General features: G+C 41.7%; 1 protein-coding gene across 2 annotated transcripts in view; it reads left to right on the top strand.

Moving 5' to 3' along the window:
* RELN (reelin) overlaps positions 1–27,673 on the top strand; it is a 475,458-nt gene that overhangs the window by 371,293 nt on the left and 76,492 nt on the right. For both annotated transcript variants that reach the window (XM_040644349.1, XM_040644350.1), the window contains exons 28-38: positions 303–535; positions 9,444–9,601; positions 10,871–11,078; positions 12,272–12,348; positions 18,056–18,214; positions 18,402–18,590; positions 19,102–19,375; positions 21,710–21,850; positions 21,957–22,134; positions 26,085–26,169; positions 26,989–27,171. In XM_040644349.1, coding sequence (XP_040500283.1) covers positions 303–535; positions 9,444–9,601; positions 10,871–11,078; positions 12,272–12,348; positions 18,056–18,214; positions 18,402–18,590; positions 19,102–19,375; positions 21,710–21,850; positions 21,957–22,134; positions 26,085–26,169; positions 26,989–27,171 — 1,885 coding nt within the window. The remainder of the gene's footprint in view (positions 1–302; positions 536–9,443; positions 9,602–10,870; positions 11,079–12,271; positions 12,349–18,055; positions 18,215–18,401; positions 18,591–19,101; positions 19,376–21,709; positions 21,851–21,956; positions 22,135–26,084; positions 26,170–26,988; positions 27,172–27,673) is intronic.

The raw sequence follows: 27,673 nt of genomic DNA, 5'->3' as shown, positions 1-27,673 counted from the left end.
TGGCTTCTTGGATTTTGTCCTTGGCTCCAACATCACAGATACCATGCTTCCATTTTCCCTCCTGTAATCCCAAGAAATCCACAAAATGGCGACTGGCCCAACTTTTCTTGAAAAGCACCTGTTGCTCACTTAAAGATTTCCAGAACCTGTGGAAGGGTCTTTGTTGGAATTGAGCTGCAAATCTTATCATTGTCAATACAGGGCAGACTCAGTAGCAGGAGCCCTGGTTGCTGTAGCACCTAATGTGTTAAGTGATAACTTGGAACCCAAACCTTGTATAATCCTGTCTTTCCTTTTGACAGCTGAACATAGGGTGTGCCAATCAGTTCAGCAGTGCTGCCCCAGTTCTTCTTCAGTACTCTCATGATGCGGGTATGTCCTGGTTTCTGGTGAAAGAAGGCTGTTACCCAGCTTCTGCAGGCAAAGGATGTGAGGGCAACTCCAGGGAACTCAGTGAGCCCACCATGTATCACACGGGGGACTTTGAGGAATGGACGAGAATCACTATTGTTATTCCAAGGTCTCTTGCATCCAGGTAAAGTGACATTCTTATTACATGCCATAGGTGTTATTTCTTGGAAGCAGATATTTATCTCAATATCATCATTTCAGTAACCTACAAGAATTTATATAGTCTAGCTATATCTAGTCACAAAATGACTCTTGAGGAAAAGAGCCCTGGGGCAAAATTCCCAAATTAGGAGTGTGTGCATAGGCGCACATGCACATACACCCCTGCGTGCTTGGCAAACAAACTCACTCATTTATTCATCCACTCAACAAATATTTATTGGGCACCTTTCTGGGCACTGGGAATACAACAGTGAACAAAAGATGTTAAAGTCTAAGAGAGTCATAAGGCTTTATTATATCTGATTTTCACTTTATAGACATTTTGGATAATTTAATGCCTCCCTATGTGGACAATTTGAGATATCTTGTAATATAAAAGATCCCTTTAAATGACTATTAAAATAATAGAAAGATTAAAAATCATTTGACAGAGAAATGAGATAAATGGATAAAAAAAACTTGAAGTGAATTGGTTTCATTAATAGGGCAATAAATTTAACTCAGTTTTCTGGACAGCTAGGACAAAGGGAGAAAATGCAGGATCATTTAGTTCTCATATTTGGGTAAAAAGAAAAAAATGCATTCTGATTTTTAAGAAAAAGATAAAACTTTTTTCCATGCTTAGTGTTCTGGAATAAATTTATAGCATGTATAGGTATCCTTATGCCAGGTAAAGTAGCTAACACAGAGATCAGTATTTTTTTTTTTTAAGATTTTATTTACTTATTTGACAGAGAGAGACAGCCAGTGAGAGAGGGAACACAAGCAGGGGGAGTGGGAGAGGAAAAAGCAGGCTCCCAGCAGAGCAGCCTGATGTGGGGCTCGATCCCAGGACTGTGGGATCACACCCTGAGCCAAAGGCAGACGCTTAACGACTGAGCCACCCAGGCTCTCCAGAGATCAGTATTTTTAACTCTATCACTTTATGAAAGATAAAGAAACATTCTTCAAGTGGACACTTCTTAATTGAATCCCAGAATGTAGCATTAAATTGTGACAAAGTCAAGGCATTTCTGCAGAGCCTAGATGATAAAAATCTACTTGTACAGCTTTCTGGTCGTGACTTAATATACACTTACAATATTCATTAGTGCCATTCAGCAATATTCCCAGCTTGCTTCCTTCCTAGAATATAGTAGAATTTATATTTTCCTCACACCTTTTAAAGTTTGACATGGCCTAATAAAATGTGAATGGAAATGAAATGTGTGATTTTTAAGAGCCCGTGTGCATTTTGCCATGTTCTCTCCTTTGTGAAAGCATGTTTGGAGATGTAGTTTATATCAGTCTGGGTCTCTGACTATCTACAACAAGCGGACTTCCTTGCCCCCTACACTGGACATACTTGCATAAGCAAGAAATAACCTTTTGTTGAGTTAAGCCACTGAGATTGGGGATTGTTTGTCACCAAGGAGTAACTGATCTCATCCTGATACAGTGGTAAAAGCTTAGCAATCTAGAGGAGTGGTTTCTTCATAAAGTTCTTGGAGACCATTCTGGATGTGACATCTTTCACCAAATTGATCACAAAACTTACTGTGCATCGTCTAGCTGGATAAGCTGGTTATGTTCTCTGCCTCCCTCGTTACTTAGGTGTGCATCTCTCAAAAATTAAGCCACACACTTTGGTAGACAAACTTCCCAGATAGGGAGAGAACTTGTTTAGCCAAGGATGTGCACGTTTCTGGGTTAATCTACTAAACTTTGAAGCATAATCTTTAAATACCAATTTTTCCAAGAAAGAGTTTGTCGGTGGATCTAAGTTTACTTGTAAGTAATGTTTTGTCTTTATATGCCAGTGTTCTCTGAAGTATCTTAAAGAGCGACTCAGATGATTTGATGTATAGGTGGCAAATTTGATGGGTTGGCCTTCTTTGGTGAAATTTAAGAATTTGACTTTCAGTGTGCTTTAGGTAAGATGCAGGCCCAGTACTATAACAGAGAAACAAATACAAATGCTTAACAAGGCTTAAACAAGATAGAAATTCTTTCTCCTATCACGGTCCAGAGGTGAACCGTTCAAAGCTGCCAGGGTGGTTCTGCCATTCTGAGCACAAACTTTCATCTCTGGATCCAAGGCAGCTGTTCCAGATTTTGTCATGTCTTAACCAGCAGAAGGAAAAAGAAGTCAGGGATGCGTAGTTGAGTTACTTTATTTTATATTATTTTTATTTTATTTTATTTAAGATTTTATTTATTTATTTGAGAGAGAGAGAGAGAGAGCTTGAGCAGGGGGAGGAACAGAGGGGGAGAGAGAGCCTGACTCAGGGCTAGATCTCACGACCCTGAGATCACGACCTGAGCTGAAACCAAGAGTTGGATGCTTAACCAACTACGCCATCCAGGCGCCCAGATACATTACTTTTTAATAAATCATCCTTACTCCTTGTTTATATTACTGAGTACAGCCTAGGATAATATTTGTACAGTTATCTATTGCTATGTAACCTATCTCTCCAAAACTTGTCTCTCCAAACAAAAGCAACAATGACTGACTTTCTCATAGTTTTGGGAATTACCTGGGTAGGTCTGCTTTGGCTCTGTCTGGGCTCCATCATGTAACTGCGTTTAATCAGTGGGTCGGTTAGTGTTTAGGCTCAGCAGGACCTTTCTCTCTGTGTCTTCTTCAGCCCAGTATTTTTCACAGTTGGTGGTTCTAGAGTTCCAAGAGAACAGAAGTAAAAGCTGCAAGACTTTATCTCATTTGCCACATCCTGCTGGTCAAAGCAACTCGCAAGGCCAGTATAGATTCGGAATGTAGGAAAACAGACTCTCCTTTTTGATAGAAAATGCAGAAAAGTCAAATTCAGAGGAACAAGTACACAAGGAAGTGTGAGTCATTGGGGGGCATTACTGTAATGATCAATGATAGTTTGTCCTAGCCCCAGTGAGCACATCTCTTCCACAGCCAGATGCATTCACTCTTCTCCCAAGACCTCCCAAGTGTCATCCACCATAGCATCAGGCACCACGTCACTGATCTCTACCAGGTCAGGGTATGGCCGTGGCTCCCTGACTATGGCTTCTCTATCTAGAGGCCTATGAACTAAAAAGACAATTATCCATACCCAACATACAATGGTGAGACACTGACAGGATAATTACAATAAATTCTTACACTCATAGCAGCCACTGGCCAGTAGGAATTCTAAAAGCCAGCAAGATACTTGTTTTAGGACTCTGTCCTCCACAAGCAATGTCCAGGACAAGAAAGTTGCCTTGATTAAATTCTGCTCTTAGGAGTGGTTCCCTAATCTATCATTCTTCTCAGCTATTAGCTCTGCTCTGTAGGGTTCACCACTGAGGCATCTTTCCTTTGCCATGAGAATTTATCTGTGTTTGTACCCTAATAGCCATCGCATCCTGCTTTCTGCCCTTTGCAAGCTGGGCACATAGCAGTGCAGCCCTGTAGTCCTCACCACCACCACTGCCTTCCTCCCCCGATGCTTTTCTGAAACTTTGACCCAACTACAGCTCTTCCAAATAGATAGTACAGCGTGCCGTGAAGCTGGGGAGAAGCAGGTGTATATTTCCTGCAATGACTGGAATATCAGGGAGCTACAAGACATCACTATGAAAGTAGTGGTAAAGCCACATATGAGAACTGAAAGGTTTTCCTTAATATCACAAAGTGAGCCAATATTTTGAAGCTCCCAATGTATCAATATTGTCTTGGACCTCAGCTCTTGGAAGAAGAAATAGTCTTCATTAGAGTCCAGCTTCCTGGCGAATTTGAATACCATCCAGCTTGCTGGCTGATGGCAGTCGTGACAAAGAGCTCTCTACTAAAGAGTAGTAAATATGTTTCCACTTTAAGAGCTGTTGTTGTTTCTTCTGCAATATGTTCAACTCCGCTGTCTCCAAATGCAGTGTTGGAAAGCTGAGAATTCTAAGTGTGAAAATTGTTAAAATTGGGAGCTATTTTGCCACGAGGCAACATGCTCATAATAGTTACTAGAACATTGCTCTTTCACAAATAATTCTAAGCTGATTTTCTCAAAGGAGCATTTTGTCCTCCTATTCATTCTCTTAGTTCTTACCTACAAAGGAGAGACATCGGTGGCAGTAGATATACGCTGGTATATCCCTGACACCCAGCAGCATCCCAACCATACAGTATGTCATGTCATGCAGCCTGCTCTAGGTTCCCTATGCAGAATGCAAAATGTTGTTATCTCCAGGGGCAGGGGTGGGGGGGACGTAGAGGGGGGAATGTGCTAGAAACACAGTTGCTTAGTATTCTGCAGAATGTCTCCTCCACTGCCGCCATCACCTGTGCACCTCTGCACAGGACAAGCAGATGCACAGGAATCTTCTTGATTGGAGAGGGCAATGCAACATCTCTCTCAAACGTGGTGATAGAAGGGGAAGGTATAGAAGCCCATTCTCCTGGTCACTCAGGCATCCTATGAACAAAAGTGATTGGGAAAGGTTCAGAGATAGAGTCTTATCTTCTACTTTTTCCTTATCTGGGAAAGTAACACAAAAGGAAAATTTTGTTCAATGATTTGAGTGGTCAAGCCACACTATGGCTTATTTCTAGTAAAATTACATAAAATTAAACTCTGTCTTTTCCCCAATCGTCATCTCCTCCAGTCCTTCCCAGACCTTCCTGACTATCAGGTCAGAGATGTTCTTCTAGCATTATGTCCTTCTCAATCACAGTAGTAAGCAGGGTTGTACATTTACATTTCTTCGTTCAGGGTTTGACTAATGTGTTTCCTCACTTGACTGCGGGCTATATGGTGGTAGGAACCATGCTGGGTTTTGCTTCCCGTCATATACCTAGCCTAGCACTATGCCTGGCATGCTGGAGGCACTTGAAGGGATGTTGAATGGGGAATAAGGACCAACGGTAGGTGATTACCTACAATGAAGATACCTCCCTTTTTAAAATATGTTTTCCAAAATAAATTCAGTGCTGTTCAGCAAAAAATCATTCTTCTGCATCTCCCTGAAAGGGCACAGATAGCACATGTACACATGTGCACACACACATTAATAGCATTAATAATTTCAAGACTATCTCTCTTCTACTTTATAAAAGATAAACTATATGGAATCTAGACATGCTTATTAGCTTAACTTTGGACTACTTCTTTTTGTTGTTGTTGCTGTTGTTGCTATAGCTTAAAAATTACAATTTATTCTTCTAGTTTAAGAGTAAATAAAAGTAAGCTACACTTGAGGACTGGTTCTGCACACGAGAATGGATAACAGGCTCATTCTGGTTCCTGCAGCTAGATTCAATTGAAGGTTCATTCTGTAAGGGGAGGAGAGCATAATACTTTGCTTGTCTTTGACTAACCTTCTCCATTGTTCCATGATAGTATTCATATGTTGAGTATCAGTACCCAGAGAAGAGCTAGTCCCAGGATAAGAGTTACCCAGTCTTCAGTTGACAAAGCCATTCCAATAGCGAGCAGTGAATATCCCAATGTGGAGAGAATGATGAATTCATGGTACTGGATCAAGAAACTGTCTTCATGCTGGGTCTCTTATAACATGGTGTTTAAATTAGGACCATGTAGGATCCCAGGCACAGTGGATTTTTGCTGGTATAAAATGAGGTTTTCAAGCAAAGATGCAGAAACAGTTCAATGAAAAGTATCCTATTATAAAAAATAGCTCTTAGGCAAGGAATTAGAAGACATTTTAAGAAAGAGGCAAAGGGGCGCCTGGGTGGCTCAGTCGTTAAGCCTCTGCCTTCGGCTCAGGGCGTGATCCTGGAGTCCTGGGATCAAGCCCCACATCAGGCTCCTCCGCTGGGAGCCTGCTTCTCCCTCTCCCACTCCCCCTGCTTGTGTTCCCTCTCTCACTGGCTGTCTCTCTGCCAAATAAATTAATAAAATCTTTAAAAAAAAAAAAAGAAAGAGGCAAGATAACTTTTAACCATCAGAAACCACCTGTTTCTTCAGGGAAGAAATGAAGCACCCACCTCATTTAACCTATTTTTTCTGATGGTCTCTCCATGACTGCAGTTTTTTAGTGAATTTCTTACTAGTTCTTCCTCTTATTCCAGCAACCCTGAGGTTTCTCAATTATTTGTGCCCAATTCCAGAACTGTGCAAGGGAGAGTAGGACAGGGCAGCAGTAGGCATCAGAAACCAGACACAACTGGGAGAAATTTAAATGAAGCAAAACTTGCTTATGTCGTGATTGGTGAGAAATTTCTTGCTTTGATTTGCACCTACCAACTAAAAACCACCTAGCAGAGATTAGGAGAAGGAAAAGAGGTGTAATATTCTGCTCTTTTACTTTGAAACATGGGCTCCCAGCTAGGACTCTTAGCTCTGATCATCATGTCCTGGCCTCACCCTCTTAACCAATAATTCATCATTTTGTTTTGTTTTGTTTTTTTCTTTATTTAAAAATGGATTCCTTAATACTCAGCTCCTGAGGTCCTTCATCTTCTCAAATATCTAACAGCGCACTCTGCTTCTTGGGTCTATAGGAGCCTTAGACTTGGGGTTGCCTCCTCTGTCTGGCCAGACCAGACCCTGATTTTTCATTGTTACAAAAATTATAGGGACCCCAAGAAACAGAGATGGGTCAAAGGGTTTCACTTGCTCTTCTTCCACTATCACATTACCAAAGCTTCTAGAATTCTACTTAAACGTGGGATTCTTCAACCTTCTGAATGCTTCTGGGCCAACCTGAGCACACTTCTTTCATGAAGTAGGACAGTTGATAGAGATGCCCTCATCTGATCCAGATGGGAGAACTTAGAGTAGAAGAAAGTTGTTCCTACCTCTTTCTTTACTTTCCATGCGGCAGAAGTTGTAGATCCATGTTTTTCTGTATTATAGAAACACAAAAGGAAGAGGCAAGAATGACTTCTAATCTAAGAGGACTTGTATCAGAGAATTGGCATGTTTTCCGTTTTTATCAAAAGATATGCCTGTCTTTTGGGAGCGGCACAGAGGCCTTACCATTTTCCTTAAAAGCAGCAATTGGCAAAAGCTGCTGAACATCAATTCCATTTCCTTCCTTTGAGAGGAAAAATATCTTCACAACCTAAATAACCTTACGACCCTAATGGGAGGAATTTTCCCGAGGTTAATGGCACAACCACTGTATTTTCTTTTTTCTCTTTCTTTCTCTCTTTTTCTTTGGTTATGTTTTTCTAATCTTATTTCAATTGTGTTTTGCCTTAAAAAATAAAACCAGTATCTTTTAAATTAGCTTTAAAGGAAATAAAAGATGTGTTCACCTTCCTCTTAATACACTGATGAATGTGTGTTAAGACTTGCATTAATGGGTGGTTAGTCTCTGATCACTTAAACCTATTAAACAACATTGTGGGTCACATTTCGCAAATTTGCCAGGAGTAGGTAACTTAAAATAATGAAGAAAAATATGGAAGGAAAAAAAATAATGAAGAAAATCCAGGTTTAAGGTTCTGTGTTGCCAAATAACCAAAGCTATTTGAAGAGCTAGAAACTCAAAAGTCTATAAATATTGGCAGCAAAATTAATTGGACTCCAGATAACCTAATCCTCTTCCTTCCTTGATGTCAGTAGAACTGAGAAGGAAGAGGTGTTTTTCTGGTGTGACATTATAGATGGGCACAGGTTTCCATATATTTGAAAAGAAAGAGATGTGCTGAGAAGATCGCAAAGACTGGAGAGCATTGGGACTAGTGTTAGTCTGACAGCCTCTCGACTGTTGTTGTGGGGGAAGAAGCACTGGGCAGCAGCCCAGCCCACTGGTATTCCAAGGTTTTGAAGCATTGGGACCTGGTCCGTCTTTTGTTTACTGGTAGTCACCAGTATTGTTGGCAGCCCAGCTGGTTGCTAAGAGCTCCTAGAATGAGTGTCTTAGGGATTCCAAGTTGAGAGGTGAAGAGGAAGGCAACAGGTGGGAGGAGTGTTGTTAGTACAAACTTAACTCTTCCCTGGCAGGATCATGTCAGTGGCAAATAGCCAGAGTCCCCTTTTATGTCCTAACAGAGAACAGTCTATCTGATGGTCTCAAAAATTCCTAAATAAGGGCGCCTGAGTGGCTCAGTCGTTAAGCGTCTGCCTTTGGCTCAGGGCGTGATCCCAGAATTCTGGGATCGAGCCCCACGTCGGGCTCTTCTTCTGGGAGCCTGCTTCTTCCTCTCCCACTCCCCCTGCTTGTGTTCCCTCTCTCGCTGGCTGTCTCTCTCTCTGTCAAATAAATAAATAAAATCTTTAAAAAAAAAAAGAAATTCCTAAATAGCCTCTTCTGAAAATGCCCATAAAATTGATGTGATGGAAGGGTGAAATATTATGTGAAAGGAATACCCTTCTGGTTTTTATTACTAAGAGCATATGAGATGGGGGATGCCTGGGTGGCTCAGTCAGTTAAGCATCTGCCTTCAGCTCGGGTCATGATCCCAGGGTCCTGGGGTGGAGCCCCAAGTCGAGCTTCTTGCTTGGCAGGGAGTTTGCTTCTCTCTCTCTCCCTTTGCCCCTCCCCATGCTCGTGCTCTCTCTTGCTCTCTCAAATAAATACATAAAACATAAAAATCTAAAAAGAAAAAAGGTCTATACATTTTTTAAAAAAGAAGCATATAAGATGGAAAATATACAAGTAAAAACCTATAACAAATATGTAAATAAATATATAAATATAATAAAACCTATAAAATATAATATGGCCATCAAAAATCTTCTGTACCTGGTATCCTCCTGGTATTGAAACATTTAGGCTGAAGAGGAAATCAACAAGTTTCAAGAAAGCTCTGAGAGAGACACTTTATTATGAAGGTTAAGTGTCCAGTCAAGCAGCCGTGACTTTCAAATAAACATGAAATCTTCCTTGAATTTTTCTGAACTGTTTTATGTTTCCATGCTTTTGTACATGGTATTGGTGTAAGAAACACGTGTTGTTTTCCCCAACAGTAAAACCAGATTCCGATGGATTCAGGAGAGCAGCTCACAGAAGAACGTGCCTCCCTTTGGTCTGGATGGAGTGTACATATCTGAGCCTTGTCCCAGTTACTGCAGTGGCCATGGGGACTGTGTCTCAGGGGTGTGTTTCTGTGATCTGGGGTACACCGGTAAGGCCACAGATGTGTGTCTGATGGTTTGTTTTAAAATATTTATCCCTAGTTACTGTCTTTCATGTTACTTCTTCCAAGGAAATAGATTCTGAGATGATTCTTCTTTAAGTCCTATTTACACGAATTTGCCACCCAAGCACTTGACGTGCTAAAATATATTTTATAGTTTTGAGCTGCCTAAGGAAAAAAAAAAAAAAAACACGGTAAAACCAATTTCACTCCCTAAAGGAAATTTATTTATTAGTAACAGTGATAGTAGTTAACATTGCTTTCAGCTACACTTTATGCCAGGCATTTTAATAAGTGCTGTTTATGTCATCTTACCGAATTCTAACAAAAACCCTGTGCCATAGCATATACTGTTATCGTCTTACTTACATTTGAGGAAACTGAGACACAGAGAGGCTTAGTAACTCTCCCAAGGGCACACAGCGAGGAGTTGCTGAAGCTAGGCTTTGGACTCTGGCAGGTCAGTCTCTAAAATTCAAACCTAAACTCTTCCTTGACCACTTGGCTACAAGGGGCTCTCTGTGCTCTTAACATTGCTTTTTATAAGAAACGTAATTTTATACATGCAGAGTAAAAATCAGTGTCTGAAAGGGTAAATCCAAGACTGCCAAAAGAGAACTTCACAAGAGAAATATTTTCTGACCACAGTCACCCTTGGCTATTGCTATAAGCAAAAACAAAAAGGGAGCTGAGATTAAGAAAAAAATTGAAGAAAATGTTATAAGCTTCAAAATCTTTGTTTAGAGTTTTTCCTAGAGGCAACTTCAAAAGGATGCTTCCCAGAGTTTCAGCGCTCTGCCCTTCATCTGGCGCGTGACCAAAGACAAACATATGTCGTTGCAGGCCTTCTGTGGCGAGCCCTGCCACTCATAGTTTCAGGGGTGTTTTTTTTTAAATCTGGGATTAACTCTCCTTATTGGTCCTCTGATAGAAGGACAACAAAGGAGCAAATTTTATGGTGGACAAAATCTATTTTTCAGTTTGCCCACATCCTCTTGGTGGCAAGAACCATGGAAATGTGTGGTTCCCAGTGTCTCTCTATGCATGAATAAAAAATTATACAGGTGGAATAATGTTTTTGATGACGGTAGCAGTGGCCACATTTCAGACAGACAATTGTGGGATACGGATTTCCATCTGGTTCTGTTCCCCTAACACCTGTGGAAATGCTTCCTTAGCCCATGCTCTGAATGGACCTTCTAACATGTGACGATTTCAACAAAGCCTCTCTCTCCTATGTATTTCTTTTCTTGGAAGCCGCGCAAGGAACCTGTGTGTCTAATGTCCCTAATCACAGTGAGATGTTCGATAGGTTTGAGGGGAAGCTCAGCCCTCTGTGGTACAAGATAACTGGGGGCCAGGTTGGAACCGGCTGTGGAACGCTTAATGATGGCAAATCTCTCTACTTCAATGGCCCTGGGAAAAGGGAAGCAAGGACTGTCCCTCTGGACACCAGGAATATCAGGTAAAGAGTTTATTGGTACATTTCTTGAACATAGTATTTACCGTGCCTTGTGGTCTAACCCAAAACTCTGTGCTGTTTCTGAGGATTTACATAATAACCTTTCTCTATATAGATTTTGATATGTAAAAATGAAGCATAACTTTAACTCCATAATAAAAGAGTTTCTGCAAAATTCATACCGCAATTCGTTAATCACCGATCAGACACCAAAGTCTGTGTGTCTAAAAGTGTGTCAGCTCAGTTTTCTAAAGTTCTGTGTTACTACGAAGAGTGTTTGGTATTATGTTTACATATGCCAGGTGAAACGAAGATTTTTTTTTTTCAACTTCAAATTCTGTGTCCGAAAATGATGCGTTCCATTGATTGAAATTTATTTGTATTCACTTATTAAAAACTGCTCCAGAAATTTAAAATACCTACACTGACACCTGCTGGTAAAATAAATAACTGCTTGGTTTTAAGGTCAAATGAAGTAGTAGCACGCCTAAAATAAAACTGTGCTTTTCGTATTATTATCAGTTAAATTATTTGAAAATCGGAAGAAAGGAAACTGAAGAACTATTTGGAACCTCTAGACCTTGTCCTCAGTAAAATCTGGGGTTCTGTGTCACGTTTTTTTCTGCCTTCGATCTCTTTCCACTTCCTTCTGACTTCTTTTCACGGAGGCTCACCTGTCACATAGGCCCTCTCTGTTGGTTTACTGTGGACTGAGGCCTAATTTACATCACAGTGAGTGTCAGCTGTGAAGAATTAAACGGTCTGAGTCTAAATCAGTAATACAGGTAATGATGTGGCCCTAAACTAATGTAGCATTTAGCTTCTTGTTAGATTTCTCCTCATCCTGAATTTCCAAGAATAGTATTATCTTGATTTAAGGAATCTGCATTTCAGTGATTTCACTAAATTACATCAGACTGTCACGTTGAAGTAGAGGTCAGCTGTTTCCTTCTTAATCATTATTACAGTATAAAATTAATGGTTATTAAGTAACCTTTTAAAATGGTTAGAGAATTAGCTTGCTATATAATCTATGTAGTTTCTGCTTCTCATATGCCCTCTGTGTTTAAAAGTAATATTTCAGAATTAACAGAAGCTTTTTTTTTTTTTAATGTGTCAAAACGCAAAAGGCTAAATCTCTTCAAACTTACCTATTTGTAAGTAAACTGAAGTTTGGTGTGTTTTTTTCCCTACAGACTCGTTCAGTTTTATATACAAATTGGAAGCAAAACTTCAGGGATTACCTGCATCAAACCAAGAGCTAGAAATGAAGGTAAGTTGCTGTATTTCCTTAGAAATTGTAGTTACTGTGGGCAAATTAGTCCTTTTTCTTTCCAAAGTTTGGTCAGGATTTTGCAAACTGAGACACTACCCTGAATCATTTATTCTCTTCTCTTCTCTTCTCCATCATTAGCTGGCTAGCTGCATAGAGCCATGATCTTTTAGGTTCCTCATCTAGATCCTTAAGTCTGAAAAGCTTATGGATCATGTCAGAGTATATTTTTTTTGATCAGAGTATATTAGCTTGTGATCACAGTATATTCGTTTTAAGGAATGCTGTTCCTTTATAACTTTCAATAGGGAGAAAAAATAGCAGAGTCTTTAACACTTAGTGTGGGTCTAGAAGCTTATTCGCAAGCTTTACTTGCATTACTGAATGCAGATCAGACGCTACTTCTTGCCCATAAACGTTCTGGGGTACTAGCATCCCTTGGTAGAAGGAACAGTTCCTGGCAATGATAAACCTTAATCTCTACTAAGCACCTGTTATATGCAAGGCACTGTTCCAAGTGTTTTGTCTGTTAATTCATTTAATCTTCATCATACCTCTTTGCCATAGGTATTATTAGTCCTCTTTCACAGATGCAGAAACTGAGGCACAGGTATGTCAAGGAACTTACCCGAGATCATGCAGTCAGTAAGTGGATGAGCAGGGATTCAAGCCACTGATGCTGGGTCCAGAATGGATGCCTTAACCACGCGCATCCTGCTTCTCTCCTTGCCCAGATCTCTGCTTTCTCTAGGTTTCCATACCATCTTCTGCCTCAGTGATTCAGTTCTGAAAGAAATGCAAAAGGCTTGTAGCATATGAGTGGCCTCCAGGAGCTCTGCAGATAGGGTGGGATGCCCTGGGGAACCCCGAATGTGAGTTTTCCTAGCACAAAACCCATGGGCTTCTCAGATGGGTCCTCCTCTAATCCTTGAGCTCGTGAATGGCACGTGACGAGTTGTGTAGCTTCTGCATTTGTTGTTACCTCAGGCATGACCATGTATGTCATGTTGGCTTAAACCATAGCTGTTAGTCAGTAGAGCTACCGATAGCCCCAATGACCAATCCTAAATGTCCTTAGCCATATTGTCATTGACTGAAAGCTTTCATGATTTTTTCTGAATATCTCAGTGCCTTTAGTCTAGTAATCATCCAGATCATCCATTCACCAAAACAGCGGTCTAGAAACTTTTACGTAAGACCATTTTGTGTTCCCTAATGTCTTCAACAAATGTCTATTCAAGAGTCTGCTCTAAGCCACACATGTTCTAGGCTGTGGATACCATGTCCCCAAATGTCTGACACATGAGTCATGATGAGCTAGGTTATGCTGCTATCACGAACAGCTCTCTCAATCTCAGCAGGTTAAGCCAGAAAAGATGTGTCCTTTGTGCTACATTTTCATCGAGGCTCATCTGAGGTCCTCCTTCCAGCACCCAGGAGAGTGAAGCAGCTGCTGGGTAGATTCTGGATGTTGCCTACCACGTGGCAGAGGGAAAGAGAGAGTGTGGTGAAGGGGACAAGAAGTCCAAACCACCGCAGGCCAGAAGGGGAAGAAGAACCAGAGTGGCCCTCGTAGCACAGCAGACAAAATCCCTGCCCCAAAGGGCACTTCCCTTCTAGGGAGAGGAGAACACACAAATAAGCAAGATGTCAGTTTGACCAGCTAGACGGAAATAAATAAGCTGATGAGATGGACAGCTGTTGACTGAGAGATTTGATTTAGATAAAGTGGTCTGGGAGGGGGGCTCACTGAGGAAGTAACATTTAAATCGAAATCTAAAGGATGGAAAGGAGCCAGCAACATGATGAGCTCAGGGAGAGTTTTCCAGTCAGAAGCAGCAGCAGAGGCCACGAAGTGGAAAAGAATTGTGATGTTGGAGAACAGAAGGAAGGCTAGCGTGGCTTGGAACTCATCGAGAATGAGGGGCAGGAGCCCAGGCTTATGTGGTCTTGCTAGCCATGGTAGGGAGATGGGGTCTGAGTCCACAGGTCATGGACACCAGCTGAAGGCTTTGAGCACAGGCGGCGACATAATCTGACTTTAATTTTTACAAGATCGCCCTACAGAAATAATACAGAGTTCAAAACACATAAAAGGCGGGAACTTTGAAGTGTACAGGAGAAGACGGGTTCTGTCCTGAAGATCTGATTTTTGGATTGGAGAGGTAGAGCATTTTAACATTTCCTTTAACCTTTGTGATAAAATTACTATACAATACTTGCTGGTTGGAGCAGTGTAGCAATTGTGTACATGACTCTTCTGGAAATTACAGATCCCGGGGTATGAGCTCTAAAAAAAAAACCTGAGCAGAGTAGACTGAGAAGCATCTACCTGTCATAGAGATGAAGTTCTGCTCGACACCTCACCTCTGACTACAAATGCTGTTGCCTGCTCTGCAAATTCCCTGAGGACCCGTTGAGGAACAAGCAACTTTTTCTCAACTACTCTAGAGCCGTTTTCTTGAACTCCTTGCTAGCCATGTAATTCACATTCCCACAGGCATTTCTCAGCCTTTTATTGAAAACTGGTTGTTAAAATGTAAATCTGCCTAAATCCTTGAACCGATCTCTTCCAGTTGATGAAAGTACAGATTTTTTACTTACTCAAGCTGAAGCATTAATTTACATATTTGGAATTAAAATCAAAATTGAGCGATTTTCAATAAGACTGGGCAAAATGCAGATGGGGCTGTAATTTAAAAAGAGAAATGTGGTACATGCCCGAAACCCTCAGGAGATGAGCTAAAACGGCTTGGTTTTTTTTCAGATGTGCAGTGTGTCAGATGACACAGCTAATGGGGCTCAGCAATTTGTATAAAATATAGATACTGCTGTTTCCCTTTCTTGCATTCCTCCATTGTTTCATACTTCTGGGCGGCCCTCTTATTGCCCTTCGGGATTGGGCCCTAGTCTCTGCAGACCTGGTTGTGTCACTCCTAAAAAAGCTACTGAGGAGATGGGCTGCAAGCAGAAACCAAATGGAATATGGACCCCTGGAATCATGCTTCTCGTGTACATCTGAATCCTCTAGGAAGCTTTAAAAGGCAGATTCTGAATCAGCAGGACTGGGGCAGTATGCTGCATAGCAAATTACTCCAAAACTGAGTGGCTTAGCCCCACGAACATCAGTTACCTTCTAGTTTCTGTGAGTCAGGAATTCAGGAGCAGCTTAGCTGGGTGGTTCTGGCGTAGGATCTTTCATAAGGTTGCAGACAAGATAAAAGCCAGGAGAGGGGCAGTCACCTAAAGACCCAAGCAGGGCTGGAGGATCCATTTCCAAGATGCTCACTTACGTGGCTGTTCGCAGGAGGCCTCTGTTTCTCACTGGGTGGACCTTTCTAGAGACTGCTTGAGCGTTGTCCCTACTCCCTGTCAGCTGGCTCTCCTCAGAGCAAGAGATCCGTGAGAGAAAACAAGGAAGAAAGTGCAAAGCCTTTTATGGCCTAGTCTCAAAAGTCACACACTGTCATTCCTACCATATTCTATATATTGCATGCAAGTTACTAAATCCAGCAGCACTCAAAAAGAAAAAAAAAAAGAAGAAGAAGAAGAAGGGGGATGGGATTAAACTCCACTTTTTGAAGGGAGGAGTGTCAAAGAATTTGTGGGCATGTTTTAAAACCACTTCAGGTAGGGCCTGTTCCCAGGTGATGCAGGTGCTGGTCCTTGGACCATACTGAGTAGAAGGTACTAGAAAGGACTAGCAGGTGAGATTTTATTCTCATGATGCTTCCTTTCTGGTACCGTAATCTACCTTCTGAATAGGTCACCCCCGAGATAGATAACCATCTAAATTATTCTCTATCTTATTAAATATAAACCATATCAACACAAATTAATAGCCACAAGAAAAACTGAATTTTGAAATGTCTGTTCTCTCAACCACCGAAATTAAAAGCCATTGGACATATTTTGAGCACACATCAAATGTTGGCGACTGGAGTTTTGCCGGAAGTTCCTCAACTTAACTAGAATAAAGACTAGAAACAGACTATCTTCCATTTTCTTCATGAACCTTACTGTGACTCTCTTCTTCCAACACATGGGTCTATACCCACCCACTGAAGCTTTAACTGCCAATCTCTACACCTGTATCCATCATGCTTTCTCCCCAAAGAGTTTCTATTCTTTGAGCTATCTTTATCCTCTCATTATAAATGATGGTTTCTTCTATTTTAAATATGGTAAGATTAATTCTCCCAAGAGTTCTAATTTTTTGCGTATTAGTCATTGTTGTTCCTGGCCTCCTCCCTTGTCAGATGCAGTGACAATAATTCCATGTGCTAACAATTAGCCTTAAAAGGATTTCTTTGGGTTCTGTATTTTATCCTAATAGCTCCTAAAACTTAATTTTAGTAAACTCTTTGTTGCCCAGCATGATAAAGGGATTGAGATATTCCCATCAGTCAATAATAGGGAAATTAAAAAGTTGTCATATGTACCATGAATGATTCAAAATTTTCCAAAAAGCTTAAGATATAATAAAATTAGTATAACAAATACAACTTTCCTGAACGTAATTTCTGTGAATACTCAGAAAGTACTTCAGTATTCCCAGTCATAATTATGAGTATGCGGTGCCAGCCTTAGGAACAGTTATGGAATAGGCAGTTACTTAGATGCCAAGAAAGCCCTCTGTGCCTCCCATCAATAACAACAGAGATAGATAGATAGATAGATAGATAGATAGATAGATAGATAGATCGTTCGATCGAGATCCTGTTGATTCCCATCATTAGCAATTTTTTTTTCATTCAACCTTACCCTTTCTCTGACCTCTTTTGAAATAAAAAAAAAAGTTTCGGGGCACCTGGATGGCTCAGTCAGTTAAGCGTCCAACTCTTGATCTCAGCTCAAGTCTTGCTCTCAGGGTCAAGAGGTCAAGCCCCAGGGCATGGAGCCTACTTAAAAAATAATAATAATTAAAATAAAAAAGTTTTCAGGAGAGGTAGCCGGAGCAAGTGCATATGGTCCCGTAACTTGAATGTGCAGGTCACTAAATCATGCCACGCAGTAACAGGTGGAGGGACGTTGGGTAGATGGAGTGGGTAGAGAGGGAAAGGTTGACACAGCAAGGAGAGTAGAGCTAATATTGAAGGGAAGTGAGTTTTCTGCTTTGCCATTTATAATTTGACCTCATTCCAGCTTCAGTAACCAAAGCCTGAGAAAGTATGAAGGGCCAGTGAAAAGATCCTTCTGCATAATAGAATTTTCAGATTGGGCCCTGCTTACTGTCTGGTGCTTTGGCAGAAAAGAGCCTTACTTGATTTTGTACTGGGGAAAGATATATCTTCTGAGTATATAATAATGAGATGAGACTTGGTAATGTTCAGGACAGAATCTAAAATTCAAATACATGATCTGCAGTGGATTTTTATGTCCTCCTTACCAACCCACTCATCACTCATACAAAGCTGAGTAGTCTTTAAAAGAGCTTATGTTTTTTTCTTCTTCTTCTTCGTCTTCCATTTCCTGGGAGTTGGTGTGCTAGAAACTGTCAAGGAACTGATGAGCCTTTAGGTCTACTAATTCATTCCTCGGAAGTTAGATGAATGTGCCCTCGTTCTATGAGATGCAATTTGAAGTCTCTGCTGCAGTCTTGCCATTTAAAAAATACTGTTCCTTGCCTTTTTTTTTTTTTTTTTTTTTTTTTTTTTTTTGCCTGTAGGAAAACTGTCCAAGTAACTGATTTATGTCTTTTTAACAGGGCTTGTTGTTCAGTATTCAAATGACAACGGGATACTCTGGCATTTGCTCCGAGAGTTGGACTTCATGTCATTTCTGGAGCCACAGATCATTTCCATTGACCTGCCACGGGAGGCGAAGACCCCCGCCACAGCTTTTCGATGGTGGCAAGCCCAACACGGCAAGTTACTGCTCACTCCACCCTTCCTGGTGGCGTTGAGAGCATACGGTTAAAGCCACATTGCACCGTATGCTTCTTAATTTGCTGTCAGTCTCCTAGACAATTTGATTTAAAAGCATAGTCATAAAGGTATTCATATGGCTGTATAACGAACTTTCTTTAACTGCCTTTATTCATCGGATTTCAGGGAAACATTCAGCCCAGTGGGCCTTGGATGATGTCCTTATAGGAATGAATGACAGCTCTCAAACTGGGTTTCAAGACAAATTTGATGGCTCCATAGATTTGCAAGCCAGCTGGTACCGAATACAAGGAGGTCAAGTCGGAACTGACTGTCTCTCTATGGATACTGCTCTGATATTCACTGAAAGCATAGGTATATATTTTCCCCAGATAAAGGGAGAATATTTGGTTAACTAGAGAACTAAATTAACTAAAACCCAAGAGGAGACTCTCTAACGCAAAGCTGTGCGCATGCTTGCCTGGGCTGAGAGAGACTCTGGAAAGAAAGGAGTTGGGTTGACCTCTAAGATGACGTGGTGCGCCCAGCGGCAGCTTGCCTTAGAACCGTCCTTCATGCGCGCTCTAACTAAGGTTTCCCAAAAGCCGAGCAATAAAATCTCTTTCGGAAGGCATTCCCGTGTCTCATAATTTGCAGAATTGCAGATAGAAGACTCTCCAAGATGGTCACGCTTTTCAAATTAGCAGTTTTCCGTGGGTCCAAGCCTCTGTTCACCAAATAAAAGCAGTTATTGTGGGATGAAAAGTCACTTCAGATAAGACAGGATTCTTGTTTGCTCCTGACCATGTTCATTACAAGCACAAATGCCAAATAAGCAAAGAGAGGATCATTATATGCTACCATTCAACTTCTCCCTTTTTTGTAGGAAAACCTCGTTATGCAGAGACCTGGGACTTTCACGTGTCGGCATCGACCTTCTTGCAGTTTGAAATGAGCATGGGCTGCAGCAAGCCCTTCAGTGACACCCATGGCGTCCAGCTCCAGTATTCTCTAAACAACGGCAGGGACTGGCATCTGGTCACCGAGGAGTGTGTGCCTCCCACCATTGGCTGCCTGCACTACACAGAAAGTTCTGTTTACACCTCAGAAAGATTCCAGAATTGGAAACGGATCACTGTCTACCTTCCACTCTCCACCATGTGAGAATTGTCATGTGGCTTCATATCAGAATGTTAGGTTCCTGTCACCTCATTTGAAAATAATTGTGATTCCACTTGGCAATTCTAAGACTCTCTCAAGATAATTTTGCAAGGAGTCTGCGGGGGTGGGGCGAGTATAAGGTGCTTGGGGTTGCAATTTTTTAATGTGTTAGTGAGTTCCAGAAGTTTTACGGGTATGAACTTTTCTGTTCTTTGGCAGTAGGAAGCCTCCCCACCAGAGCCCATTGTAAAAATTAGTTCTGTTGTAAACATAAGTATCTACTCAATAACCAGAGTGATCTTTGTTCACATGAAGCAGTATGTGAAATCATCACATGCAGAAGAATAGTAACCTTAGTTTCTTTTCTTTTTTTTTTCTTTGTTCACAGTACCATAGTAAGAGTAAAAAGGTGGTTCTTTCAAAACATTCATATTGTTTTTACATCTTTCTCCCCCCCCCCCCCCCCGGGGGGCTTACAGCCCCAGGTCTGTGGTTTAGGCATTGGGTATCCCAATCCCGAAGATTGGGGATCTTTCTAGGAACTGGTGCGTCCCGGGGTGGCTGGTTACAGATCGTGCCGTCCTGGGACCTCTCCCCTCCAATCCCTGCCTCGCACTGCCACTACTCCATTCTGAATTACAGGCGAGTTGGCCTCTGCAGGCTGCGGTTACCAGGCTCCTGCATCTGCTGGCCTCCTGGTAGATTTAGTGGCAGAACCCGGCAAGATCACCAGAGTGGAAACAGAGATTAAACAGGGTATCCCTCCCCTTCTCTTTCTGTCTCTGTTGCATCTTGGCCAATTTCAGTGGCTCCCACTCCCCGGAGACGGCCCCCCATGGGACCCTGGCCCCTGGGCACCACAACAGTGTCTCCCCCCTGTGTCCCTCCAGCTTCGGACTTGTACCGGCTTCCCAACTTTGCTAAGCTCTGGTCTCCTCACCACCTCTGTTGGCTTCTCACCTCTGGCACTAACTGTCCCTCCAGCTCCTTGTGTTAAACACTCTCTAGATGAAATACTCACAGTGGTTTCCATCTTGCTGATTCGATTCTGATTCAGAGATGTACAACCGAGTGGCAGAAGAAAAAATGCAGGAAACCAAAGCATTTTTGTGTTGAACCTAAAACGGTTTCCTGTGGACCCCCAGAGCTTTAAATGGTGCTTACTGGTAGCTCATTTATTCACTTTATTTTTATTCAACAAACGTTTATTGAATATCTACTGTGTTTTAGAACTCTAATACAAATGAATAAGATCTTATGTAGGATAGTGGACATCTCAGCAGCTATTTATGATATAAAATGGTGACTTTGATAATAATACTCAGGGATGTTAGTGAAACGCGGGGTTGGGGGGGGGAAGTACTACCTAACTGAGTTTAGGGGGATCTGAGGGAGCTTCCTGGAGGGGTGCATCTCTGAACTGAGAAAGCAAGTAGAGCCTGGGGCTTGTGGGAAGGCATTCTGCGACTTGGCCTTGACATTCCATTCCTAGGGGGAATCATTGGAAGGGTGTTGAGTGGTGACAGTGATTAGATTTCCATTTTAAAGCCACCACACCAGCAGCTGTGTTGCACTGAGGGAGAACTTGTGCCAGGAAGCAATAGCACTTGAAATGTTACTGTTGAAATTCTACGTTAGGGAGACTGGGTTCCACATTCCAAGTAAGTGACTCCCCAACTTCTGTTGTGCGGTCTGTTCCTAAGTGAGGGACTGCTACTGCGGTTTGGCCCAGGCTGCACGTGTTTCTGGATCAGGTGATCTTCTGACAGTGCATTCCAAATAGCAGACTGCCAATAGGATAGAGAATGTGGGGGTGCATCACGCTGTTCTGGCCCTCACCTTTCGGGAGCCAGAACCTCAGACACCAACACGGAGGCGGAACTTCCGTTTCCTGTCTCAGAAACCATTTAGGGACAGTAGCGCAGGGACCTCATGGCCAGAACTTTGTGAGATTCCAGCTTTTCCTCGTGTTTCTCATCCGTTGCACCTCTTCCCTCGACCTGAATGGCAAGAAAAGCCTGAAAGCAAAACCACAAATTCAGCGCATAGTTCAAACACACAATAAATCAATAGTTCGAGATCACTTTCCCATCCCAGGCGTGTTAGGAGACTCTCGTATGAAAGAAAGGGTGAAATATTTACAAAGCATGTTTTCTACTCTCTTGCTGGTGGGTTCGGCAGGAAAGAGCATCCAACACTTGGAGTGAGACTAAGTGTCTCCAACAAGAGGGAACTAGAACTTAGAGGAGGGCTCTTCAGAGCGAAAAGGGAGTTAAAAGAAATGTTCTGCTTTCAAGGGTGCTTGTCGAATCAAGTGTGTTTTCTTTGGTTAGATCTCCCAGGACCCGGTTCAGATGGATTCAGTCCAACTACACCGCGGGGGCTGACGCATGGGCTATTGATAATGTTGTGCTGGCCTCGGGGTGCCCCTGGCTGTGCTCGGGAAGAGGGATTTGCGATGCCGGACGCTGTGTGTAAGTCAATAAAACTGGCAGCTTCTTTCTTTATGATGCAAAAACAAAAATGGCTTTCAAACACACAACAAATAATGCCTTTCCTCCACTCCTTTTCTTGTCTTAGGTGTGACCGGGGCTTTGGTGGAGCCTACTGTGTGCCCATCGTTCCTCTGCCCTCAATTCTTAAGGATGATTTCAACGGGAACCTACATCCCGACCTTTGGCCTGAAGTGTATGGTGCCGAGAGGGGGAATCTGAATGGGGAAACCATCAAATCTGGAACATCGCTTATTTTTAAAGGGGTCAGATAAGATTCTACTTCTCTCCTCTGCTACTGGGATTCCTTCCTTCCCTCACTGCTCCACACAAATGCGTTTCTGAACCTGCTCAGGTGGTGCATTATTTTATACACAGCTGTTGTCTTCTAGCCCAGACCGTGTTTCCTTCTCTGTTCAGCGTAATCATTCTTGAGGATCACTTAGGCATAAAATCTTTCCTCTGCTTTGGTGATCAGACCTTCGTTGCTTTCTGCTGCAAATACACACACACACACACACACACACACACACACACAGACGCACACATAAATTATGTGTATGAAATATCTAGAACCTTGGCTTCTAGAATGTAGCATTTTATGTGTTATTAAATATATAACTTACAGAACTGAAAAAAAATGATTTTATAAAAGGTCTTTGCTTTTTCCTTTCCTTTTTCCTCCTGCCAATAGAACCCTTTGGTGACTTTAAGAAAACCAAACATTTGAGTCAAGTGAAATAGTATTCTCAAACATTTTTAGTCTATTTTTGTATTTCAACCTAGATGTCTGGTGACAGAGATATTAAGCGATTGCGTGAAGTGCTGTACTGGTTGACACATCTTCCTGTGTGAAAACGTGCTATAGCCTGTCTCTCCCAGCATGGGGAAATCGGCTGATATAGGTGTGCAAATGAAATCTGTAACAACAATCCACATGAGTGCCTGTACAGCCTTCATGATTGACACTTAATGCTTAGAAAATTAGACATCCTGAACTTTTTTTGTTAAGATTTCATTTATTTATTTATTTATTTTTATCATTCATTTATTTATTTTTGTGAGAGAGAGAGAGTGCAGATGAGCTAGGGGGAGGGGCAGAAGAAGAAGCAGGCTCTCTGCTGAGCAAGGAGCCCGACTCGGGACTCAATCCCAGGATTCCAAGATCATGACCTGAGCCAAAAGCGGATGCTTAACCAACTGGGCCACCCAGGCGCCCAGTGGAGCTTTTTCAATTACAGCTGATAGATGCTGCCTATCATCCTTGTTCAAGTCCTGAATTTGTCTCAAGTTTGGATGAGAGAGAAAAAAACACTTAGGGGTCAGAGAGATTTACAAGTCCCTAAGAGCTCTGAGAGGCCGAAGAAATTGAGGTAGGACATTTCAGGATGGAAACTGCAGGTTTCCATGTGTGTGTTTTTTCAGTCTTGTCCGAGGCTTTAGCTCTGATTACCACTAGCTCAGTTCCGATCTGCTTGCAGCACTGACAAGACCAAAAAGCAGGAGCCCTATGACTTTTCATGATTTAAATATCTTTACTTGATAAATTTTTAAGCAGTGGAGTTAACCTGGTCCCTAGATCCTATGAAGGAGAAAGACACACAGTGTTTTCTATTTTCCCTTTAGCCATCCAAACGCAAGAGCAGCCAAGCATTATATGTATTAGACATATTATCTATCAGCTCTGCAAGATGTAGAGAAGGCTCAGAATGGGCCATTCAGTAGGGTGCAGTTTGACCTAGAAAGGCATTCTCTCGTTAAAAAGGAAATGGTAGTCTCTCTTTAATGTTTACAGATTCAGGAGTACTATCAGCTATTCAAATAGCTTGTTGGATGCCAAAGAACTCCCACATTTAGCACAAATGGATTAATGAACCTGGAAAAGATGAGAAAAGAAACCTATCCATGTGAACTAGAATATGCACAGAAGCAGGGTTTGACGGTTCCACCACGTAATTAATATCAAGTGCTGAACAACAAGCAAATACTACAAGCATGAAAGATACTTTCATACACATGGTGCCTACATACTTGTTCCTACAAGATGCAGTGTGCAATGGTCCTTTTATGGTGGATTTGTGTTTGCCCATGGGAGCAACTTTATACTTCAGTTCCATAATCACGGGGGAAGAGTCCTCATACTCCTTTAACTTGATGTTAGCAAGGGATCTTTATTACATGGACCTATCAACTACCCACCTCCAAGCTTATTCATTGCAAGTTGAAGAAGCCACCTTTCCTCATCACCTCAACCTCCACGTGGCACCAAGCTGTAAAACCATTCAAGGCTTTGTGCTTGTCAGGGGACGAGGGAGAGAGTGTCTCTCAACAGTAAGACATGAAGAACAGGCATTGACTAGGTGTCATGGACTGAGCAGGGCAGTGATTTATTAGGGTAAAAAACAAAAAAACAAAACCGGAGACTGGAAATTTAAGGCTTTTACAGGGCAACCTTCAATCCTGGAAGTTTGAATCGATGCTTTTTGAAGTTCTTGGACAGGTATACATGCCGTTACTTTTTCATGACAGTATTAAATCATTCTCAAACTCTGAATTTAGCGTTATCTGGATTTCTTCTCCCAAAGCTAAAAAATGATTTAATGAACGAAACACTGGTATTCTATGAAGGATGGAAGATAAGTTTCACAGTCTGACATACCTGGGCTCAAATTCTGCCATCAACACTTTTAAGCTGTGCAATCTTGAGCAAGTGACTGTCTCTGAGTTCCAGTCTCCTTCTCTGCATCATGAAGATAATATCTTGCCCTGGGGTGCCTGGGTGGTTCAGTCATCGAGCATCTGCCTTCGGCTCAGGGCGTGATCCCGGCGTTCTGGGATCGAGTCCCGCATCAGGCTCCTCTGCTGGGAGCCTGCTTCTTCCTTTCCCACTCCCCCTGCTTGTGTTCCCTCTCTTGCTGGCTGTCTCTCTGTCAAATAAATTAAAAAAATCTTTAAAATAATAATAATAATATCTTGCCCTTATGAGTGTGATGTGTGTTAAAGGACAAAAGTGTCTGTTTTAGAACCTGGCATGTTATAGACATTCAATAATATGGTTGCTATTACAAAATTAGTTCTATTTAAAGTTTTTCAGTTAATGAGGATTTTGTGCTGGGTAATAAGAAAAAGCGGAAGAGTTTGCTTTCTCTAACTAAAATTACATTTGGTGTTTGTTAGTTGATAAGTAAGAAATTCAGGGACACCTGGGTGGTGCAGTTGGTTGAGTGTCCGACTGTGGGTTTCAGCTCAGGTCATGATCTCAGGGTCCTAGGATCGAGCCCCACTTTGGGCTCCCTGCTCAGCATGGAGTCTGCTTCAGGTTCTCTCTCTCCGTCTGCCCCTCCTGCTTGTTCTGTCTCTCAAATAAATAAATAAATGTTTAAAAAGGAAGGAAGGAAGGTTGGAAGGAAGACACACACAGCGTCCACTCAGTATCACACAGTCCTATACCACGGAAGAGTCACTTCATTCAGAAGTCACAGCTAAGATGCTAAAAGGCTTATACGTACCTTAGGACACTTGCATAGTGAAATTCTATTTAATGGTTGTCACTGCAGTCCCATGTACACACAGAGAAAACAAGCTATTGGGGCTGTCAATCCCAGGCAACCAGAAATAGTTAATTAGCAGAAAAAATTACCAAAGCTAATGTGATCACTTTCTTCCTTCTTTGGCTTCTCTGCATGAGCAGTTACAGCCGAGGCATGGGGACTCACTTAGTTATGCCTTATTTAACTTGACCAACTGGAGGGTGTTGTGTCAGCCTGAATGAGAGCCTCCCAGCGCTGTCAGAGCGCACAAAGGAGGAGTAAGTCCCTACGACTCCTTGGAACACTGAAAAAGTTACCTATTAGTTCCCAACTTCCAGCAGGAGCACTTGGCAGAGAATTTCCATCTGTTTCCTCATTACTCCTCTCATGGCGTGCTGGGGTCAAAGGAGGCTACTTTTTAAAAAGGCCTGCAGATAGGTAATGCTGTCATTTTTGCACTGCTTTTTATAAAAGTCACAGCAAAGTGGGATGTCGAGTTGAGACAATGAACTTGGGTTATGCAGTCATTAAGAAAAGAAAGCCTTTTTCAACTGGACCCAGCATTGCTTCCGGGTCATTACATGTATGTATCTATTACTTAGCTAATGCAAGTTGGGTGTATAAAAGTCAAAGGAAAATAATTCTGATGAAATAAGGTTGTTTAACGTACATGTTTGTGTTTTCAGGAAGGACTGAGGATGCTTATTTCAAGAGATCTAGACTGTACCAATACTATGTATGTCCAGTTTTCACTTAGATTTATAGCAAAAGGTAAGTCGTTTCTATGGGTAGAATTCATTATTTCCCTCTAGGAGAACTCTCCCTTGCCTTACCCAATTCCTCCCCCACAAAGAAATGATGGATTTGAGGCACGTAAATTCTGTTACATGGGACAGCTGACATAAATTTGAGTAAATAAATGTTCATCAATGTGCTTCTATAATGTAAGTTCATCTTAATATAAGAGGAAGATAACTACTGATTTTGCAAAAATTTCGTATAGCTGTAGTAATCATACTAATTCTGTGGCAGTTATATTTATCATCATGTCCCTGAGTCTGTTCTCTACCACTACTTCCTCGGTGTAAGAATTTTAAATTTTAAAACTTTAGCTTATGGACATTTTGGATTTTCTTTTACAGACGTGAACCCCCAAAAGACAGCTTCTTTGCCATTATGACCTTTCATATTAACTAAATCATTTCCTTGACAAATAACGCCCTTTGGATAGTAGATTTTTATTTGTATCCTGAGATTTAAATGTTTAACCATTTATAAAATTGTGATGCCCGTAGAAGCAAAATTCTCTGACATAATATTTCCTAAATGAAATACAGAAAGATATGTATTCATATCTGAGAAAGAGAGGGAGATACTGTTGTGCGAAAATCTGAGATCTTGTGTGCGTTTTGAGATACAGTCGTACAGAAAGCCCCACCTGACGCTGCTTGAAGCTGCTGCCTCCAAAGCATTTGGACTCAAGAGCCTCTATGGGAGGCTTATGCATCAATGCCAAAAGGAGAGCCCTAGAACATACCACTTCCCCACTTTTATCACAATATGTTTTATGCCGTGGTGTCTTCTCTCTAGGCACCCCGGAGAGGTCTCACTCTATTCTACTACAGTTCTCCATCAACGGGGGAATCACTTGGCACCTGATGGACGAATTTTACTTCCCTCAAACAACCAACATACTTTTCATTAATGTGCCCTTGCCGTATACTGCCCAGACCAACGCTACAAGGTTTAGACTCTGGCAACCTTATAATAATGGTAAGAACGCAGATGTTCTCCTATGATCCAGACTGACTGTGGCATTTTAACATGTTTGTTTCTAAGATGTAGAGGAGGTGTTTGTCAACTGAGTAGTTTCGTTGTCCATAACACACGTTGTACCTAGAGGAGTCTCAACGAGTATTTAACTTTATGTATCTTTATCGGCTCTTTGTGCTTGACTCGTAAGTTCTCTTGATGATGTAAGTATAGCTAAAGCCTCATAAATATAGCTAAAGCCTGTTACAGCGTTAAGGTTTTTAAAAAATAATTGAGCATTGGGGCGCCTGGGGGGCTCAGTCCATTAAGCATCTGCCTTCAGCTCAGGTCATGATCCCAGGGTCCTGGAATCGAGTCCCTCATCGGGCTCCTTGCTCAGTGGGGAGCTAGCTTCCCCCTCTCGTCTTCCCTTCCCCCCTGCTCATGAGCACACTCTCTCAAATAAATAAATAAAATCTTTAAATAAATGATTTAACATTATCATTAGTCACTCATCAATTAT

Source organism: Ursus maritimus, unplaced genomic scaffold (assembly GCF_017311325.1).
Source record: "Ursus maritimus isolate PB19 unplaced genomic scaffold, ASM1731132v1 scaffold_3, whole genome shotgun sequence".
In the NCBI taxonomy this organism is placed as follows: Eukaryota; Metazoa; Chordata; class Mammalia; order Carnivora; family Ursidae; genus Ursus; species Ursus maritimus.
This window is presented reverse-complemented; position numbering and strand designations above follow the sequence as displayed.